This window comes from Eretmochelys imbricata, chromosome 10, assembly GCF_965152235.1.
Source record: "Eretmochelys imbricata isolate rEreImb1 chromosome 10, rEreImb1.hap1, whole genome shotgun sequence".
NCBI lineage: Eukaryota > Metazoa > Chordata > Testudines > Cheloniidae > Eretmochelys > Eretmochelys imbricata.
This window is the reverse complement of record NC_135581.1, coordinates 71,599,880-71,613,345: the sequence shown is the minus strand read 5'-3', so window position 1 is coordinate 71,613,345 and position 13,466 is coordinate 71,599,880. Positions and strand designations below refer to the sequence as shown.

At 45.5% G+C, this 13,466-nt stretch overlaps 1 protein-coding gene across 1 annotated transcript in view; it reads left to right on the top strand.

Annotated features, from left to right (window-relative positions):
• Nucleotides 1-13,466, top strand: part of AGBL1 (AGBL carboxypeptidase 1) — a 241,343-nt gene that overhangs the window by 56,750 nt on the left and 171,127 nt on the right. Inside the window, exons 9-15 of the mRNA XM_077829336.1 lie at nt 2,996-3,112; nt 3,460-3,536; nt 4,672-4,788; nt 6,226-6,309; nt 7,956-8,042; nt 8,464-8,612; nt 12,599-12,686. Coding sequence (XP_077685462.1) covers nt 2,996-3,112; nt 3,460-3,536; nt 4,672-4,788; nt 6,226-6,309; nt 7,956-8,042; nt 8,464-8,612; nt 12,599-12,686 — 719 coding nt within the window. The remainder of the gene's footprint in view (nt 1-2,995; nt 3,113-3,459; nt 3,537-4,671; nt 4,789-6,225; nt 6,310-7,955; nt 8,043-8,463; nt 8,613-12,598; nt 12,687-13,466) is intronic.

Sequence of the window (13,466 nt, the reverse complement as noted above, 5' to 3'; positions counted from 1 at the left end):
CCTTTCAGTCGGGACAAGCTTAACACAGTTCTGCTCGCCTTTACTCATACAGTGAAGATAACATTGATAACAACATTTCACTACCCCTGCATTCAGTATTAAAAGTTATATAATAACACACAGGTTAAGAAAAGAGTGTCTGTACAGTTGGGTATAGTGCTTAGATTATCCACAAATACAGAGTTTGTTTTAAAAGTCATAAGATACATAGAGTGCATAATCAGCAAACCGAAATTTAGGTGAATACATTTAAGAATACAGTTTGGATATTTGCATCCAAGTATTCAGGTACATCACGCATGAAAAGTTATACAGAGTTGGCTGTGGAAAGCAAATACAGCAATGAGTGAAGATTGTCCCTCAGTAATTGAGCATTTAGGGTAGGTTGTCCATTTACAAAATACAATCCATCAGGAAAGTATTTCAGTAAATTTCCCAACAGTGCTTCTCATTGGCACTCCAGCTCATCCCTCCTGGTATTGCCGATGTCCGCTGATGTGTTCTATGTAGATGTCATCGACCACCTGATGGCATGATTTGTAACCCAACACCAGACAAAGCTGATCACTTGGAGCAACACAAGTCCTGTCTGCTAGATACCTACACAGAGTAGTGTATTCATGTATATTCAGTTTGCCCCTGAAGTCTCTCCCCCTCCCAAACTAGCTGTCAGGGGAGAGTTCATTCAGACCCTGCTTACACATGCAAACGTTCTTGCTGTGAAAATGCATCTTTGTACAAACACACATTCCAGCATGAATGAGTTTTCGCCCTCTCAAACATATTTGCAAACAAAATCTTGTTCCTACAAATGTTTGTGGTCATCAAATTCAAAAGGGCACAAATGCCGTGTGATCTGATGCAGTTTAGATGTGAATTGAATGTTATTTTCACTGTTTGCCTGCCTTGCCTACCTGAACATTAATATGTCACCCAAATGACAAAAAGGAAAGAAAACAAATGGGCTCAGCGTGCTAACCTTCCCTTTAGTGACTATTTTCATCTGAAAACTGGCCAAACTGTTCATTAGAAATCATGTTCTTTGCCAAGTTAGCCCCTTTTTTGTTTAGTAATTCATTCCCAAACACATCCTAAAATCTGTAATTATGTTCATTATTCATAAGGATTCACCAACTAGTTGTGAACAGTTTTTAGTTTATTGGCTGTTTGCCAACACTTTGCTTTGAATATGAGTTTTATTTATTGGTCTCGTATGGTTGTCTCGTATGGTCGTAAGTCTCATGCTACCCCACCTTCTGACTGACTTTTACACAGATTGATAATGGAGGATGAGTCGTGAACTTTCAGTGAAAATTTTTGTGCAAAGAATCATTTGTGCTCAAGTTCCTGATACTTTTGTGATTCAAAAACTTTTTCACAGCTACTTGGCAGGTGTTCAAATATATGTGAATAATGTCTAATACTAATCATAGTGAACTTAGCACAACACTTTTGTTGGTGAAAATATTTGTGAATCCTCTCTCTAACTATTTGATCAGCTCTACCAAAACCGGAGTCCCTGTACCAATCGAACATCCAGTCCTGTCATGGAGCCCATCCCCACCATCCAAATCATTAAAATCCACCCCTACAGATTCCACATAATTCTCCAAACTGTCAGTCCATCCAAACCAATCTTCAAGAGCCCAGCAAACCTCCAACACTCACTGCTGACACCCATGTCAACCAATTCCAACCACCGCCTCAAGTCAACACAAGTAACACTTTGTAGAAACAGCTCAGCCTTTCAGTACTGCTATGGCTCAGGGTTTGAACTGCTTTCGACACCCTGGTGTTCATGGGAGTTTGTTGATAAATAGAATCATTTCTGAAGTTATTATCAAGAGCAAATTGCTTCTTTGTTGTGGTTTGGTGGTGAATGCTTGCTAACTGCATGCTGAATTATTTGAATAATGCTGTCATGTCGCAGTCATTCATCAATGCCATTTAGCCACCCGACCCCCCCTTCCCATTCTCTTATGCGATGACTAAACACTTGACACTGCATGTCTTTGACTCTTGTATCTGATACGGAGGGGGATGCATGTCAATGCACAGTTGCCTTTGGATGTGCAAGTTTCAGACATGATCCTTGTCGTTGCTTTATAGATAACTGCAAACCCAAATGAATTAAAAAAAAATGAACAGAAGATGGATTGGTCAAGAGACTAAAAGCTATTTATCAACAGCGTAGAAAGATATAAATAAAGTAACAGATGAGAAATCAGTGCTTGAGGGCTCAGTGAGGTGTGTAGTAGAGGGATGGGGATTTGGGTTTCAAAGGCAGAGAGAGGGGGCCCTCATGAGCAGCAGTGGGGACCAAGGCAATCTTGGTTTGAAGAGGCTGGACACTAGAAGATGCTATTTTGCTGGTAATCAGCAAAACTCATTTTGCCTATGACACACTGTGGGATTTTCTTAAATCTAAATTGTTTGATTGTCTGTCTCTGAATCAAAGGTGTTTTCTCACTCCTTCATTCAACACCTGAGGCAGCACATCTGCAGGTTACATCAGCACATCCTGGATACTCAGGAGACTGGCTGGTGGCTTTGGGTGCCACAATTTTTGGGTGGCCAAGTTGAGACTCCTTTAAATGGGCATGATTTTCAGAGGGTGGGTCTCAGCACTTTCTGAAAATCAGACCCCTATAAGGTGTCTCAGCTTGGGCTCAAATAGCGAGGCACCCAAACCCACTACTCACTTTTGAAAATCTTGTCCAGGACTTTTGAGTTACATGCCAGTGGATCGTTCTATGGCTGTGGGCAGGTGACTTAAACTTTTGTGCCTCTGTTTGCCCTTCCATAAAAATGAATTTCATTGCTCTCATCTAGTTGCCAAGGGTGGCTGGTTTACTTCACGTGTGTCAGGTGCTTAGAGATTCCCAGATGAAAGGCATGATGTAATATACCGTTTTATAACTATCAACTCAGAGACCGTCCCAAATGGGTCGATAGCACCTTTAATTTATTTGTTTTCCTACTTTGACTTTTGAAGGATGATGATTTGGAGACAGATGTGAACAAACTGAGCTCAAAGCCAGGTCTTGACAGGCCAGAGGAGGAGCTTGAGCAGTATGAGGCAATGTGTCCTGAACTTTCCCTTGCTTTCCAGGTAGGATAATATTGTGACTTCCTTTATCTGTGAACGCAGGTAGGGATGTGCAGTACTGGGGATGCTGACTGAGAGGAGGTGGGCAGACGGACGTACTGCAAAGGGGAGCACTGGATGACTCAAGGTATTGGAGGATCCAAAACGTAGATGCACCTGGAGCTTGTTGGGTTGAGTGCAGCCCCAGCTGGTAGTGGGTGAAAAGTGTTAACATCGGAGAGCTGTCTGGTGGCATTTAGCAAAAAGGCTGGGTCTCGGTCGATGGGGGCCCACTGGATAAATAATTAAATACCCACGTGAGAAAAAACCCACATCCACGAATGGAGATTACGTTGTACCCTTGTTGGCAGGTTCAACAGAGATGCCGAGAACCAAATGGAACACGGAGATTAAAATGGCTTGTCTACCCCAGAGGTGGTCAGTCAAGGTCAGGGTTGGAACACAGTGATGGGGAAGCGTACACTGTCACTGCTTAAAATGCAGACAGTTCTGGGGTAGATCAAACCAGCCATTTAACAGTTTGGGACAGGAAGTGAAGAAGAATATTGTACTCAGTATTGGAGGCGGAGGAATGTAGGAAGGCAGAATATAATTATTCAGATTTAAACAAGACACCAGGCTTCATGCATCTCCTATCATACAAAATGCTGTGGTATTTGTGATGACTGCAAGTGGCCAGGAACTTGGATTAACATTGCAGTCCTGTATTTAGGAAGGGTGGAACTTTGCTTGGCAGACTGGCCCCATGGCATCATGCTGGAGCATCAGTTCAAAGAGAAGCACATCACTTTGCCTCATGCAATTTCCTGTAATGCTCCAGGTTTTGCTTGGAGGTTACCCACCCAGCAGCTGATCCAGCCTGACCTTGTTTAGCTTCTGGGAACCGATGAGAGATCGCTTGCAGGAATAGGAATGCTGGCAGGTGGGTTGTGGGTTTCTATCTCTCTGGGTCACTGAGGCGAGCAGACTTTGAGAGGCCTGTAAATTAAATATTTTCCCTTTTCTTTCTTCTATTTCCTTCTGGAAGGAGACACCATCTGTCTTTATTTCTTTCCTTTCTTTTATCCTTTAAATCTAAAGGAGCTGGAAACAGGGTCTGAAGATGAGAAGGACTTTGAGGATATGCCTAGGAGCCTGCCAGGCACTCACCCCCGAGTCATTCCGAATGCTGCTTTCATGAAGCAGCAGCATTGCAGACACAGGGACCAAAGTGCCATGGGTCCAGAGCCAGAGGAAACAGCTTTCAAGACTCCAGTGCAGAGCTGGGCAAAGAAGGAGAAATGCACTGGGGCTCCAGGCTTTGAAAATCAAGCAATGGGAGAATCAGTCCGAGATGCAGATACCATTTGTGAAAGAGAAGATCCATGCAGGAGCCATGCACCCACTCTGCATCCTCCCCTAAAAGAAGCCTCCTGGGACACACAAACATTTCACACTCACTGTGCGAGCTGCTTAGGTCCCAGCCCCATGGGAGGAGTGGGAGCCTCAAACATAGCGACAAAGCTTCTGGAGAGACACCAAGGGGATATCCCATTCCACAACCCCCACTTCTACATGGCCAGGGCTGGAAGCACCAAGTCCATTCCGGACTACAGGGTCTTGGCGTTCCCTGATTTCTGGGGCCACCAGCCCCCTCCTTATTGCCAGTCCCTGCTGGAGCGGAAATATGGAGTTCAAAGGTGATTCTGCTTTATTGTCATCCCACAGGTAGCTCTCCACAGCTGGGCAAATAGGGACTCACGTCTTGTAGTATTGGGGACTCTCATGTCTTACTGCCTGGCTTTTGATGGGTGTTGATCATCACTTCTGTATCAAGTTTCATTGGTCTCTGCAGTCCTTGCGGAGACCCACACAATGGATTATCACAAGAAGGAAAACTGAGCTATAGGCTTATACTATTCAGATTTTTCTCTTGAGGTTGAAGACACTGGCATCTAAGATGTTCTTGGCACAGATGGGGAGTTAGGAAGCCTAATTCCTGCCTCTGCCAGTGGCCAAGTCATGTCACCTCTCCACTTTCCTTATCTGGAAGGTAAAGGTGAATAAATACTTCTCTGCCTCCCCTGCTAAAGGAATTAAATATTTGTGAAGTGTGTTGGGATCCTCCCATGGAAGGCATTGTGCACCTGGCAATTAGCATTAATGCTCTCACCTCATTTACATTGTTCAACTGAGGAGGATAAATTGTGTGTTGGAGTGTGGGGGGAACTGTGTTGGGAGAGGGGATTCTTCTCAGGGCTACCTTTCCCCTCCTGCCCCATGGGTATCCCTCTGCAATTCCTTTAGAGGGCATTTATTCTTAGTAGCACAAGTAATGCTTACCAGACCCCAAACAGGCTGGGTGATTCTGCTGTCTCTTGAACTAAGCTCTAGGACTGAATGATACTAATAACGTGGCATTTACCAAAGACACAAGTTTCTGAGCTTTTTTGAACGTCTGTGCTCTATAGAGATGGGAACACTTTCCGTAGCAGCTAAATGCCAAGAATCTTATTCACAGAGGCCATCATTTTCTCACCTATTCCCTGCACTAATGTTCTGAGAGCCCCGCTTTTATGACCATAATGACACACATAACCATAGAGCTAAGACAGGGATAATCGTGTCATGCTTCAGTGTTTACGCTGATTGCTGCAAAGGTCAGGAAGGAAATTTTGAGAACACATATGGCATCGTACAACTGGTCGTTACCGGGGGAGGGGGGAGGGGAGATGGGCTCATTATCCGCTGATGGAGGTAGGAGTCTGTAATAGATAGACCAATAGTCTGATCCATTGTGACAAATTCTCCATTGCTAGGTTTACGTGACTCATTCACTGAGACTGAATGAGAAGAAATGGGGATAAATCCTACAAAATGTGAATGACAAGTCATTTAACTCTAAAGGTGTCTTCCAGTCATGACAGACATGCAAAAGCCAAACTGGTGAACTGCATAAAGTGCTAAGGGATATTTTTGTTTAGTTAATACAGGTGTTTAATTCTGCACAGGAATCCCCTTTCTCCCTAACCCCTTGGAAAGAATATCATAAGCCTCAGTTCGCTTCCTCAGCAAGGATCCTCCAAGACAGCGGTATGTGTCTGCAGACAGACTCACAATTTGTTTTTCTTTTCCAGGGCCAAAATATTTGAGGATGTTTCTCGTCTAATCCAGCCAAGTGAGGTGATAGACAGAGTTGTCTTTGATTTAGATGGGCGCAGGTAGGTATTCCTTGTAGTGTACTGTTACTGAGGGCGCTACTGTTACTATCAGTAATAGATTAGGTGACTAGGCCAGCATTTGATTCAATTTAGACAAATGTACAAAACATTAGCCTGGTAGATAGGATCCAGTGTAAGGAACAAGGTTGTGTGACGGGGCGCCTCCTCATGGCTGTTCTGGGGACAAGCTTTGCGAGGTTGATGCCCCTTCTTTCAGTTGCATGCTGTCTCTCCGCCTCTTTCTCTGGGTCTGCATCAGCTCTTCTCTCGCTCAGTGAGCTGCCGCTGCCTCTTCATGACTCAGCCCTCCAGCCAGGCCACAATATGGATTTTCCCATTCTGGAGTACCAAAGTCTTCCTTCGGCCATCCTGTGCACCCTAGCCTTCCCATTCACTCCCTCAGTGGCTGGCAGGGGAACCTGGGCTCGCCCTCTACTCTGGGTTCCAGCTCAGGGGCCCTCTAGCCAGCAGTCAAGGTCTGCTCCCTCTTGGACCTTGCTGCCTTTCCCTGAGCCCTTTCCTTACCATCTGGCGCTCCACCTCCCCCAAGGTTTGTCACCATTCCCTCCTCCCAGGGAGCAACTACAAGCTGTGTTTCTGCAGTTTCCAAACACTCCTCCCAGGGAATGACAGCAAAGTATTTCTCAGCAATCCCCTCAGCTTCCAATTTCCTGTGTTTATAAATCCCAGCCCAGCTTGTTCCCCCTGGGCTGGGCTCCCTCCCTCAGGGGATTAGTTAGCCACCTGATTCCCCTCAGCTGTCACTTGTTGGGTTAATTAGCCCCCTTTTCTAGTCACAGTAACCTTTTTGGGGCAAGTGTGAGGTAAACACCCCTTCACAAGCTGTCTCTCAGCATGTGGCTCAGGGAAAGGATCTGCAGGCTATTGAGGAAGAGTCCCTGAAACCACCAGCCCAGTGCACAGTGGCAGTAGGAAAAGCAAACCAGATACTGGGTGGTTTTAGCAGAGCAATGGAACCTAAAACTAAAAGGGTGGTACCATGATGCTGTGCAGTAAGGCAGCTGAGACACCCATCTTGGGTACTCTGAACGAGGCTGGGCACCATTTTCTGGCAAATCATTATTGCCCTTGAGAAGAGGCAGCACAGGGCAATGGAGAGGATCTCAAATCTGAAGGAAGTAAATTCTGAGGAAAAAGTTAATGGGTCTGAGATTGTCCTCTTAGGAACACAGGATCAGGAGAGTTTGAGGTGACCTGGTGGAGGTTTGAAGAAGAAGGAGAGAGAATTTTAAGATTGCTCAAGATAATTTTAAAGGCTCCAAAATTTAGGGGGGCATAAGGTAAAAATGGGAGGAGTAAATGGAGAACTTGGGCAGAGCCGCTTCATGCAAAGGATAATAAACCTGTGGACTAAGTTAATGGGGAAGGTGATTGGAGCAAAGAACGTAATTGAGATTGAGGAGTGTATGGATCTGTTGCTGGAGATAGGAAAATCAAGATGTGGGAGAAAGTGGGATTTAGAATTACCCCATACAGACGGGTGCTTTGAGCTGGATGACTGGGCCACAGCTGCTCTCAAATGTCTTCTGTTTGTAAGTCTAAATCTCTATATAAATTATATCGGCGCGGTTACTGCTCCTTAAGGTAATTTTTGGTAGTAGATATATTTCTGTGTTTTGCTGCAGCCCCTCAAGCACAGATGCTCCAGACTGCCTGAGATTCTACTCTAAATTTGAATCAGGAAACCTTCGCAAAGCCACCCAAGTGCGCAAGTAAGTAGCTTAGATCCCAGCAGTGGCTGTGTCCTATCTTGTCACACTTGTAATGTCTGCTGTGTGAAAAGATGAAGCACTGTGGACTTTAGAACAGTCAGCAAGGGGAGCAGAGCTTATGAGTCAGAGGTATTAGGCAGTGTGACGTTAAAGGAAGTGAGAAACCAAGGCGCGGAGGGAAAGACATGACGCTGTGCTAGGGTAGGACACGAGTGCGATTGCACGCTTGGCTAGTATTGGCTTTGATGGCATCCTCTGGCTCCCCCTGCCACTGGTGATCTCAGTGGCACCCGCTCCCATTGTTGCAAGTGGCTGACAGCTGTAGTGTTTGTATGAAGCAACTGCAGCCGTGGGTTCATTACATCCCATCCTGTCATTCTGCCTGGCCCTCGGTGACACCATCTCACACCTTGCTCTCCAGATTTGAGTATGATTTGATTCTGAACAGCGATGTGAACAGTGTCCAGCACCACCAGTGGTTTTACTTCGAGGTCAGTGCCATGAAGCCAGCCGTTCCCTACCGCTTTAACATCATCAACTGCGAGAAGGTCAACAGCCAGTTTAATTACGGTATGAGCCTTTGGGTGGGCTGGAGTTCCCTCCCATGCACAGGGCTACGCTATTGATTCCATGGAGGCTTAAACCTTCTTGAGTCTGTTAGAGTCCCATAAGTCATGGGTTACTTACTTAGTCACGGGGTGCCTTCTGAACCATGGAGAAGGGGTGTGAAGCTGGGGGCTTTCAGGGTCTAATACTGTCTTACTCCTCTTCCTTTCTCTCCTTCCCAGCTGCATAATTAATATGGGTTCCATTCCCACCCTCAACTCCTGCTACCAATTTCCTAGCAGCTAAGGTCTCCTATCATCTCATCCTCTACTGCTAGGTCCACCTTCTGAATTAGAGCTGAATGGGGTTGCTCTTTGGTGCACAGCAGCTGCTTTGAAATCAGCAAGAAGGGGCAACTACAAATCCTCCAAAGGAGTTCTCTCTGTCTCCTTAAGGGCACTTAGGGATGGGAAGAGGGATTTGGAATTGAAGAGCAGGAGTTTGGAGACTGGGATATTTAAAAGTGGGACTGTGGGGGAAAGGAGGAGGATCTATTTGGGCTGAATGAGTGGTGCAGAAGTGGAGAAATCTCATAAGGTTTGAATAAATTTGGCTAATCTTCAAATAAGCATCCACAGTTTAGGAGGCTTATTGAGAAATTAAAATCCATGTCCAGACCTTCTGAGGTTTCTGCCAACATTTAATAATAAGAGATTCTGTCTCTATTTTTAAGCTCCAGTTGCAGTCTGTTGTTCAGGAGGAAGGATGTGATGCCATAAAACAGGCAGGCAAATCAGAGCTTTCAATGCCCATTTTAGAAGAGAAATTGTTTCTTTTACATACAGACTGTGTGTCAAATCCTCAGCTGGCATAGTTTGGCATTAGCACCAACTATTGCTTTCCATGAAGGTATGTTAATTTACACCAGCTGAGGATCTGGCCCAGAATGTTTAATAAGTGCCCAGTGTCAAACACTACTTCCCTCTGTAGCCTTGTGGATGCATCTGCACAAATCAACAAGGGAACTACCTCAGGAGCAGTGTACCCATAACAAATAGCAAAGGGACTTAGGGCAGGTCTATGCTACAGAGTTACTTTGCTATAACTACGTTGCTCAGAGGTGTGAAAAATGCACACCCCTGAGGGACATAGTTATACCGACCTATAATGACCAGAGCTTCTCCCGCTGACAGGAGAGCTTTCCTGTTGGTGTAGAGCATCTTCATTAATGTGCTACAGTGGTGCAGCTGTTCTGAAATAGATCACAAATGAAAATGAATTTGTATTGTTGTGCTATTCCACTTTCCTGAATCACCAAACTATTCGGCATGACTGGGCAATTCTCTCAATGGCCTGAGAGTGAAGTGCACTGAGGAGGAGTGGCAAAGGGGATGTCAGAGGCTGATATGGTACCTCTTGAAACCTATAGAGTATCTCTCAATGGTATAGCCTATGGGGTAGCTTCAGTAGGGTAGACTCAGGTCCTTACTGATGGAAAGTTCTCTGGCATCTGCTTCTCTGATCATAGCCAGCACTTATTAGCCCCTCACTTTTGTGAGCTTTCAGTGGACAGGAATCAAATTTAAAAATGTGCAATTAAAATTATATTTGGAAGAAAAATGTGAAAATAATATCCTGTGTTAGGAGGCTAGCCCCAGGGCCAGCTATTGTGTGGTCTGTGGTCACTGTGTGTGTGATTGACTGTTGGGGAAATTCTTGTCCATTGCTTCTGATGCATTGAAGCTCTTAGCTATCTGGATGGAGTGAGGCCCATAGCATTGTCAGCAGCATGCATGACATTGACTCCTGCATAGGAGAAAATATGCTACTTGCTGCTCCAGGCACTGACCAGTGCTACTATTCACCCCACTGAGCTGGAAGTTTCAAGTCCTGCTCCTGTGCAAAAGTGGCATGGGTGACAATGTGCTATACCATGGGTTGGCTGTGTACTGTGGCTGTCCTTCTGGTCTCCCTGTCAGGTAGATGGTGCTGTGTAATTTTCATATCAGTGAAAGAACGTCTCAAGGAGCAGTTGTAGTCAGCAGCAGAGCTGATCAGAAAATGGATTTCTTTCCCCACAGAAAATGTTGAATTTTTGTCAAAAAACTGAACAGCGTGGCTGAAAACTAGGCTTTTCCATTGAGAAAACGGAAACAAAATGTTTTGGTTTGTCTAAATGAATTGAAAAGTTTTGATTTGAGGAAGTTTGACATTAGACTGTGTCCTGCTGTGGTGCTTCATGGGAATTGTAGTTCTGGTACCTTGTGTCCTCATTGTCTCTGAAAGGCCAGTCTCCTGGATAGGTATATATCTCCCATGATGCATCATGGCATCCCCTCCATTACCTGGTCCATGCAGAAGCACTGTATGGATACACATAGGTGTTGGAACTAGGGGTGCTGGGGGTGCTGCTGCACCCCCTGGCTTGAGGTGGTTTCCATTATATCCAGGGTTTACCATTTGGTTCAATGGCTCTCAGCATCCCCACTATAAAAATAGTTCCCGCTCCCATGTGGACACATGAAGCAAAAATTGAAAGGTTAATCCGAGATATGATTGAGTTTGTATTTGAAGTTTCTTTCCATGTTACCTTCCTGTTGAGGTATGGGACAATCCTGTGTATGCTCAGAGATGTACTCCACGGCTGTTTAAGTGCTGATGAGTTACACCAAAGAAATCCAAAGTGAGGAGGCAAAATGCTGTGATGATATAACCCTTCTTTTGTGTGACGCAAATAAACCCCCAGCATTAATGACACCAAGGAGTATCATATAATCTTAGATATTAACACACATAGGCATCGTGGGCTGGATGTAATAAGCAGCCTAGAGAAAGGCAGTAAATTGGACTGGATGAAGGAGACAAAGGCAGCAGGAAGAGAGGAAGGGAAAGAAATGGATGGGGAAGGCACTATGGAGATTGTCAAAGATGAGGACAAGAAGGTTGCCCTAAGTGTGGAAGGGGGGACCCACGTAGAGCAAAGGAATTATATACAAAAATCTTTCCGCAAAGGAGCTGGACTCATGCAACTATGGATAATGTTGCATAGTTTCTTTTCAGGGCATAAGGTGATAATGTCGTACAGGTCAGGAAGAAGTTGCCCCCCATGGTATCATACAGCCCAATGAGGGATATTATTGTTACAAGCATTTTTAGGGCACCCAGCTCTGTATGTTCTTACGGGAGGTTTAATACCTTTGTATGAAGCATCCAATATTAGTTGAGGTTAGCAAAAAGTATTGGACTAGATCAGGGATTGGCAACCTTTTGCACATGGCCAAGCAGGAAAAGCCACTGGCAGGCCGGGACTGTTTGTTTACCTACAGCATGCACAAGTTTGGCCGATCACAGCTCCCATTGCCTGGGTTCACCGTTCCAGGCCAATGGGGGGCTGCAGGAAGCGGCGCGGGCTGAGGGATGTGCTAGCTGCCACTTCCTGCAGCCCCCATTGGCCTAGAATAGTGAACTGTAGCCAGTGGGAGTTGCAATCTGCCGAACCTGTGGATGCGGTAGGTAAACAAACCGTCACGGCCCACCAGCGGCTTTCCCTGATGGGCTGTGTGCCAAAGGTTGCCAATCCCTGGACTAGATGCATGGTTCATTGGTTGCTTCCATTATGGCAGGAGGTGGGTTTCCAGATGATTAGATTGACTATTGATGTATTCCAGTGGGACAGAGGACAGGATACTTGTCTAATCAGATCATTGGTCTGTCCAGTGTACTGATTCTTATGTTCTTCTTTTCGTCCTCTTTCCCTTCCTCAGTCCCTGCATAAGCAGAGTTGCTTGGAATCTCACACCTTGGAAAAGCCAGTGGAGCTGATGCATTTTCTACTCATTTCCCGGTAGCTGGCTTCCTCTCTCCATAGTTTTCTATAGAGAGTTGGCTGCTCTGAAATCAAGTATGGGATGGGGGAAAAGTGTATCTGCTTTTGGTAAAAGAGCTGCAAAGAGCATGCACACTCATGCAAAGGAAGTCATGTCACCTGAAACTGCTTTTGTTTTATGTAGGCATGCAGCCGGTCATGTATTCGGTGAAGGAAGCTCTCCAAGGCAAGCCTCACTGGATTCGGGTGGGCTCTGATATCTGTTACTACAAGTAAGTGTTTCATTGGTGCATTCCTTTTGGCTTCCCTTCACCTCCTGCTAACCGTATTCATGTCATTAACCTTCAACTGCCAGTGCCTTGTTTCTCTCACACAATAAATTTATGCCAGCCTGCTATGTTCTGCACTTCTGACAGCAGGGATTGAATGTGAGCGAGACCCTGTTATTTGGCATGCAGGGGAGAGAGAGGGTACATGCAGAATTCTCTCTTCTGGAGTATAGTGGGAGTGGAGAAGGGAGGAGGGGTGTTAACATGAAGCCCTCTTCGTGTGTACACAGAAGCACAAAGGAGTGGTACCCACATAGTTTAAAGGTCCTGCTCCAGTGATTGGCAGAGAGATGGATTGGGCAGCCTACCTGTTTTTCTTTTCCATCCCCAACTCGTATCATTGGTGCGCCAAATTGAATGCAGCCCACAAAGGGTTAACAGAGTTTTAGTCACCCATTCTTCTTGCCAAAGGGTGAGCTGTGATTTCAGATAAATTCATCTGGGTGTTTTGGAGTGGTGGTCGGCACAGAGGGCAGAGTGCCCTGCTCTGCTTCTCCCATCACTGCCACATTTTCTCCAGAAATTAATGTACTGTAGGGATGAAACTCAGTCCTGTCTTGGGCAAGTACAGACCCTTTCTAAATCTGCACGAGTTGTGCCTGCTAATCCTGATTCTAGCGACCACCCGGTGCTGTGTTGGCATGAGAGTTTTCCCAGAATAGGATGACACATGAAAATGATCCCAAAGGCACACAGTGAAGGCCTGAGCAGGGAGCGGCTTTG